General features: G+C 53.9%; 1 protein-coding gene across 1 annotated transcript; it reads right to left on the reverse strand.

The window, feature by feature from the left end:
* Nucleotides 1–3643: 3643 nt before the first annotated feature.
* On the reverse strand, nucleotides 3644–6626 carry LOC109740633 (beta-D-xylosidase 3). Its single transcript, XM_020299689.4, has 3 exons — nucleotides 5023–6626; nucleotides 4547–4939; nucleotides 3644–4469 (listed from the first exon to the last, which is right to left on the reverse strand). Exons 1-3 carry the CDS (start codon nucleotides 6437–6439, stop codon nucleotides 3850–3852), a joined length of 2430 nt encoding a protein of 809 aa, XP_020155278.1. The 5' UTR covers nucleotides 6440–6626; the 3' UTR covers nucleotides 3644–3849.
* Between the last annotated feature and the right edge of the window lie 722 nt (nucleotides 6627–7348).

Consider the following 7348-nt stretch of genomic DNA (forward strand, 5'->3'; position numbering starts at 1 on the left):
CATGCTAATGTATTACAATAGTTCACCAAAATAAGTTATGTATAAACGTGAAACCTACTTTGTTTGTTTTTGTCTCATTAGTAACTTATCTGGTACACTAATCTACAAGTTCAAACTTTCAACAAGCTATGGAACAAATGATTGAACAACCACAACCGCCTGAAGGTGACGAGGCTACCACATGCACAATGTCACCTCTTGCTGCAGTGCGTCAGTATCTCTCCACTAACAGTGCAAAAAGCAACTTCCTCCGTAATGCTGGGTTGGTTGTCAAGGTAACCTCGTCCAAATCGCCTACTGAACAAAATCTCTGGCTAGACAGAGTGATATATCTGTGCTCCAGACACAAGTCCAATCCCTAATGGACGTCGCTTCGGAAACAAGAATAGTGGTTGACAAATGTCGTCAAGATATGAATGGTTTTGAAACCATACTATCAGACATTTGCTTTGTTGTTCAAGAGCAATGGCGGAAAAATGGGAAGATCATGCTGCTCCATCAGATTCTACAGCCTGAAACATTAGCACTCAGGTCAAATGATTTGTGCTTCTATACATCTGATGGTGCTTTTTTCTGCAAGGACTGTAAACTTTATGCCAACAGGCCTTTTGTTGTATGGCTGGAATTTATGATGTTGTGATACAACATTTATTGTGCTGCCAAAGGCTGTAGAAATTACGACACTATTTTTGTATAGTGTAGGTAATGTATTCGGCCGAAAGCTTCGTAGGAGCCCAACGTGCCAACATTCGTCGGGCCCATTCCAATTGGGCTAAAAACGATTATGGGCCGTAATTTGCATGTAGCCCACTAAAAATATCTGGGCCTAAATTAGCATAAGCTTTCATTTTTTTGGTAGGCCTGTGCCCATAGTGGGCCTTTAACAGGCCGGAACATAATTTGGGCCCTCAGTAGCAATAGGCCGTTAACATGTGTAAATATCTCGAGCCCATAAATGGCCGAAAGTGAGATTGGCCCCTTATTGTGCCAAATTACCCACTAGTCATTAGCAGGCCGAAATGTATCTCAGCTCGTGGTGGCCCATTTACAATGTAGATCGTTCACATGCCGAAATTCAGACGGGCCGTGAATGCGCTGACCTACTACACGGGCCTTTAATAGGACGAAAGTTCGATCGGGCTTGATTAGTATCAGTTTTATATGGGCCGTTAATAGGCCCGATGTGACGTTGGGGCACATATGGCCCATGGATTTCGTTCGACGCTAATAGGCCGAAAATCACAACAGGCTGGAAGTGGCCCAAATCTACAGTGGGCCTCTAACAGGCCGATTGTCAGACATGGCCTAATTTGACCCAAATCCTTCACGATAATTTATGGGCCAAAAGTTTCACTTGCCAATAAATGGGCCCAAATGAATCAGGACCTTTAACAGGACGGAAACACACCAGGCCGTAATTCGGCCCAAATACTTAGCGGACTGTTAACGGGCCAGAAGTGAAGATGGGCCATGATGATGACAAGATTAGAACGGGCCATTGACGGGCTGATTTGACACTAGCCGTACGGGCCTTAATTGCGAATGGGCCGTCTGCAAGCAGGCCGTTAATGGGCTAGCCCATTAATTTTGACTGGGCCAGCCTTTTTAACCTAAATGGGCCGCTGTTGGGCCTTGCCATGTGTCGATGTATCATAGGTGCCTCCTGTCCATTGGGCGGTTGACATCGGTCCTTTCGCGGTGCTAACACGTGGTTGCTATAGCCAATGATAATTTTACGCGTGGAAAATCCTCATTGGTCCCAGGTGTTAACAGGTTATCGGATCCAAACCGGAACACGATAGTTTAACGGTGATCCGTTACGGTTGATGCCACGTATCGGTTACCCTTGATGAAAGAACTTCTATGACGCGCGATTTATCGTCATGGAAGTGGACACTTCAGTGATGATAATTTTGGTAATGTCATGGAACACTTCTACGACAGCACAGGTATGACTATCTTGATTCTATCATAAAATCGTCATGGATGTACATGCATGACAGAAAACGTGACCTACTGTGACAAACACGTATCATCACGGAAGTGTATTTTTTTGTAGTGTAACAAAGCCATCAACCGGCCAGGATTACAGATCGCAAGAATCAAAGAAAGAAAAACAACATGGTAAGATACAAAGACGCTGGTAAGCAGCTAACTAGCCTCAAAGCTACATGCTAGATGATAAAACAGATAGGCACACAGCTGAAGACATCGAGGCCCTCCTCCGAAAATGAAGCACCAGGGAGCTAGGACCATGCTGGCATAGAGGAGAAGGGGATGACCGGCATCAACGAGTGTGGTCACCAAACAGCTATGGGCCCCGGCACGGCACAACCATCCAATTCCATCTCTGAAGAAGGCTACAACATCCTCACCTGGCTCGAAAGGCGCCGCACCATCAGAAGATAGAATGTTCCACCTAGAACAAGAATGGTTGCCGCCGAAGGATGGTCACATAGAGAGGATCCATGCACTCCCAACGAGCCGCCAAAGCTTCCCTCAAGCAGAATTGCACATGGTCCGGCCGTAGAGGAGGGACAACGTCAAGCTTGGACGAAGAGGACACGCCACTGACGCCGCCGAATGCACCCCAACAGCGCACACAAACCAAACAGCTCCCAAAGGCGGCGCCTTCAAGAAGGAGAATGACGCCGAGAGCGCCGCCGCCGCCCACTGAGGTTAGGGCTTTCACCCGAGAGGCTACAGGATGGTGGGTGGAGGGAGTCAGACCTGACAAACGCCTCCAAGGAGGAAGAACGGTGCCCTGGGGCGCCGCCGCCGTCGCGGCCAGCCATGGCCGGGCATGGATTTCTCCTGGTCTGGTTCCACACCAGCATCCCACCCGCACCATGGAGACTGAAGATCAAAGAAGAACGCCGACCCAGGCCCGGAGGGGAGGGATCACATCGCGTAGAAGAAGGAAGGGGCCGCCAGGACCGCACTAGGTCCACGTCCACCGGATCCCCGCCGTCCTCACGGCCAGGGACACCACCACCACGCCTGCGCCACCGCTCGTCGTAGAGCCGGTGGCGCCACTTCGATCGAGGCCGCCACCCCAGATCCCGCGGCCCTCGGCGAAAAGCAGATCAGCAGAAGCCCCGCCGCCACCTTCCTCGGAAGCGCCCTAAGCTTGCCCGGCGGCGGCGAGGGGGGAGGGAGACGGGAAGGGGGGCTCTGCGATCTAGGGTTTCGCCCCCGAGACGCCCGGGAGGGGCGGCGCGGGGGTCGGGGGGGGGGGGGGGGGGGAGGATCCTCCCAGGTGCTTCCCTAAGATACATGTTGCGCAACCCTTGCTGGAGTTCATGGAGATCGAGCTTTCGAAGACGGCACGACGTGAAAGCTATGGCAGAGCTAGGTCTAGGACTTGCGGCTAATACCATGTAAGGGGATTAGAAGGAGAGAATTGCCGTAAATCGTTGTGTGTATTATTGAGCCTCATGGGATGGTATATATAGATGCGCAAGATTTTGAAGGGCAAGATCTCTCTTAGAGATAAGATTAAAACAATTCTTATCCAATCCTGTAAATTTTCTGACTATAAACATATCTTTAATAGAAGACGCGGAATGATCCTCAAAAAGAGAAAAAAAAAGACGTGGAACCTCCTATTGAAGAGCAAGAAAGAATCAAGTACAACTTAATATTTTTGTTAAATAGCAAAAACGATTTTTAGCGCTAGTTTTCATTTGATATTGTTTATAGTAGCTGAGGAGAAGATATTACACTTCTCGCAAAAAAGGAGAGGAGAAGATATTACACGTGCTGCCCACAGTATCTAACGGTTTGGCCTTCAATCTTTCATCTTTCGTATGTAAAGAAACTAAAAAATTCAATGGACATGTAAAGAATCTATACAGCCAGCTCGATCTTCACGGGGAAAGAGAATGACAGGGCTTCGTCTCCGACCAGGACCGTGCTGACGCCCGACGGCACGACGGTGTAGGCAGTCTCCTCGACGATGGCGAACGCCTTGCACACGTTGAGCGTGAACGGCACTTGGACGGCGGCTCCCGCGGGCACGAACACCCTCCGGAACGCCACCAACTGCTTCAGCGGCGCGTCGTCCACCTCGGCCGGCGGCACCGTGTAGACCAACACGACGTGGGTGCCGTCCCTGCTGCCACGGTTGGCCACGGTCAGACTGAAGCTTACCTCCTCTTGGCACCCGTGTCCGGCGACGTTGACAGCCGGGCAGGCCAGCGGGGCCGTCCCCAGCTTGCGGGTGAGCTGCTTGCAGGACTCCCATGCGGCAACCCGGGCTGTGACCGAAGCCCCGGTGGTGTCGGACGCGTAGCTTAAGTTGCTGTAGCTGAGACCGTGGCCGAACGGGTAGAGCACTTCCGGCCCGCCGTAGAACTTGTAGGTCCTGCCAGGGTACCCCTTGTCGGCGACCGGCCGCAGCGCCATGGACGTCATCGGGATCTTGCTGATGTACTCGTTCTTGTACCACGTTAGCGGCAGCCTTCCCCCTGACAATCCAAGAAACGTTTCATGAAAACAAAATACACCAAGGAATCGATCTGCATTTCATCTATAGTACTCCTACCTGGATTGTATTTTCCGAAGAGCACGTCGGCGATGGCCGTGCCTCCTTCCTCGCCGGGGTACCCGGCCCAGAGGATGGCCCCGATCTTGGGGTTGTTCTGCGCAAAGGAGACGTCGACGCCGCCGGCGGAAATGATCACCAGGATGATTGGGTACGGTGAGGCTTCGGCGACCGCGTTGATCCAGTTGGTCTGATTCCACGGCAGGAGTAGATCCTCCCTGTCGTTGCCCTCCTTCTCCACGCTCATGTTGAGGCCGGCGATGACGATGGTCGCGTCCACGGTTTTCACGTCGGCGGCCGCGCCGCACGCGCCGTCGTCGCACACGTGCGCCGACGTGGCGCTGACGACCTTCCTTATCGCATCGTACGGCGTCACAACTCTGCATGGTTTGCCTGCGTATACATACAGACAAGTAATTTCAGGTAACTATACACTATACAGTCACTTATGTGCAGATGATTATTTTACTTTTTACCTCTGTAGTCTCCCAGCATGACATCCGTGGCGTTGATGTGTTGCAGGAGGCCAACCAGTGACAACGAATGGACCTTGTTGGTGTCCAATGGCAGCCGGCCGTGATCGTTCTTGATGAGCACCATGCCTTGCCTCGCGGCGTCGGCGGCCAGCTCCTTGTGCTCCTCCGTGCAGACGTCGTCGGCGCCGAGGGACTCCAGCTCCGGAATGCCGTCGAAGAAGCCGAGCCTCATGAGGGTGAGGTAGAGGTTCCGCAGCGCGTTGTCGACCTCGGACTCCCGCAGCTTCCCCTGCCGCACGGCGTCCAGGCCGAAGGCGGTGAAGAAGTCTTGCGCGCCCTCCCAGTACATGCCGCAGTCGAGGTCCAGCCCGGCCTTCATGGCCGCCGCCGTCGCCTCCACGCCGTTGTACCCGAGCCACTTGGCGTCCCTGACCATGACGCGGACCGAGTCGCAGTCGGAGACGATGTACCCATGGAGCTGCCACTCGCCGCGGACGGTCTCCGACAGGAGCCGCGCGTTGGCGCAGGCCGGGACGCCGTTGATGCGGTTGTAGGAGCACATGACGCAGCTCGCGTCCCCGTCCCTCACGCACATCTCGAACGGCCGCTCGAACGTCTCGATCATGTCGCGCTCCTCCACCCGCGCGTCGAACGTGAGCCGGTCGGCGGTGAGCCACGCGTCCACGTCGTAGGCGGCGTAGTGCTTGCAGCAGCTGGAGACCTTGATGGGCCGGGCGAAAGGGTCGGCACCGGGGCCGGGACCGGCGCCGTCGATGTCCTGCATTGCGCGGACGAAGTTGACGGAGTACCGTCCGACGACGAAGGGGTCCTCGCCGGGCGTCTCGCTGGCGCGGCCCCACCGTGGGTCGCGCACCACGTTGATGTTGGGGCTCCAGTACGTGAGCTCGGCGTGGCCCAGGTTGTACATGGCCCTGATCTCGGTGGACACGGCGCCGCCGATGGCTCCCCACAGCGTCTCGTTGAACGCCGCGGCGCTGTTAATGACGAGCGGGAAGCTGGTGGCGCCGGGCACCACGTCTCCGAACCGCGTGCCGCCCGGCCCGGTGTCCGACACGCCGTGCAGGGCCTCCCCCCACCAGAGGTACGGTGGCAGCCCGACGCGCGCCGCGCCCTCGGCCCGGTCGCCGAGGTTGCGCACCTTCTCCTCCAGCGTGAGCCGGCCGACGAGGTCCCGCACCCGCTCGGCGTATGGCAGGGAGGCGTCGCAATACCGGAAGCCACCCATTTCAAGACCCATGGCCGCGAACCGGGCCGGGTCGCAGACCTTGGTATAGTTCCGGCCATTGGTGGTGATTGGGCCGAGCCCGGAGCCGCCGCCGGAGACAGAAGTGAAGGCGACGGAAACGGCGCAAAGGAGAGAGGCCAAGAGCACGCAATGGCGAAGCGAGGACGCCATTGCGACTAGAGAGGAGGAACCTCTCGCTGCTCTTGGTCTGCCGGGGCAAGTGGGTACGTACAGTGAAACAGTGTATATAGGGCGGGGCCATAGCCATAGCCATATGGGTCCTTTGAACCAGACCAAAAAAGGACAGCCGCGGGAACAGCTGGTCGCCGATCCAAACACGGGAAAGGCCAGAAGCTGAAAGCTGGAGAACTGGTTGTTGGTACGCGAATTTAAAGATGAGATCTGGCACATGGAATGCACGGTGGTGGAATTGATGGTGGTGTCGTCCATCTTCTCCCTTTCCGTGATAAGGTGGTATGGCTGAAGGTGCCATCGAGAACGACGAGGCTGATCATCCTTCCACGTTCTCCAAGTTATGCTTCCATCTAGGGACAACCCATCTCTCCTGTAAGGTCTTGACTTCTTGCTGAATGTTCTTGCAGCTACTGATATGTTGACTGTATTGTGCACACACATTTTTCTTGGTTCTCACTGAAATGAACACTAAATTTTGATCCCAAACACCAGGACAACAGATCATCATTGTAGCGGTTAATTGATTATACATCGCTGACATACACGCACAAGCTCAGGAGAGAATTAACCGCACACTGGGTAATACGTTAGCCTACAACAAAAGAAACAGAGGAACTGTCTCAGCTTGTCATCTGTCAAGGTTAAAAACAGGGTTAAAATCCCCGGCCTCTACATCGATTAATGCACACAATACCCAATTACTTACTGCAGTGTTTACAAGTTACTTATAGTCTAAAAAAACAAAAGGTAAAGCCTTAGTGGATTACAGACGACTGACAACAAGATAAAATGAGGCCTCATGCATCACCTATCCTATTTAGGCTGGTATTCAAATGGGTTAAATAAACCCTGAGCGAACATCTTCCACATGTTGCATCCAAAGAC

The sequence above is a fragment of the Aegilops tauschii genome, chromosome 6 (assembly GCF_002575655.3).
Source record: "Aegilops tauschii subsp. strangulata cultivar AL8/78 chromosome 6, Aet v6.0, whole genome shotgun sequence".
NCBI lineage: Eukaryota > Viridiplantae > Streptophyta > Magnoliopsida > Poales > Poaceae > Aegilops > Aegilops tauschii.

Bases quoted from the DNA above. Each gene is read 5' to 3' on its own strand.
- LOC109740633 (XM_020299689.4), bottom strand. From the start codon at position 6,439: ATGGCGTCCTCGCTTCGCCATTGCGTGCTCTTGGCCTCTCTCCTTTGC. The intron at 4,940-5,022 runs GTAAAAAGTAAA...ATGTATACGCAG, and splicing joins CATGCTGGGAGACTACAGAG to GCAAACCATGCAGAGTTGTG. The intron at 4,470-4,546 runs GTAGGAGTACTA...TTGGATTGTCAG, and splicing joins CTTCGGAAAATACAATCCAG to GGGGAAGGCTGCCGCTAACG.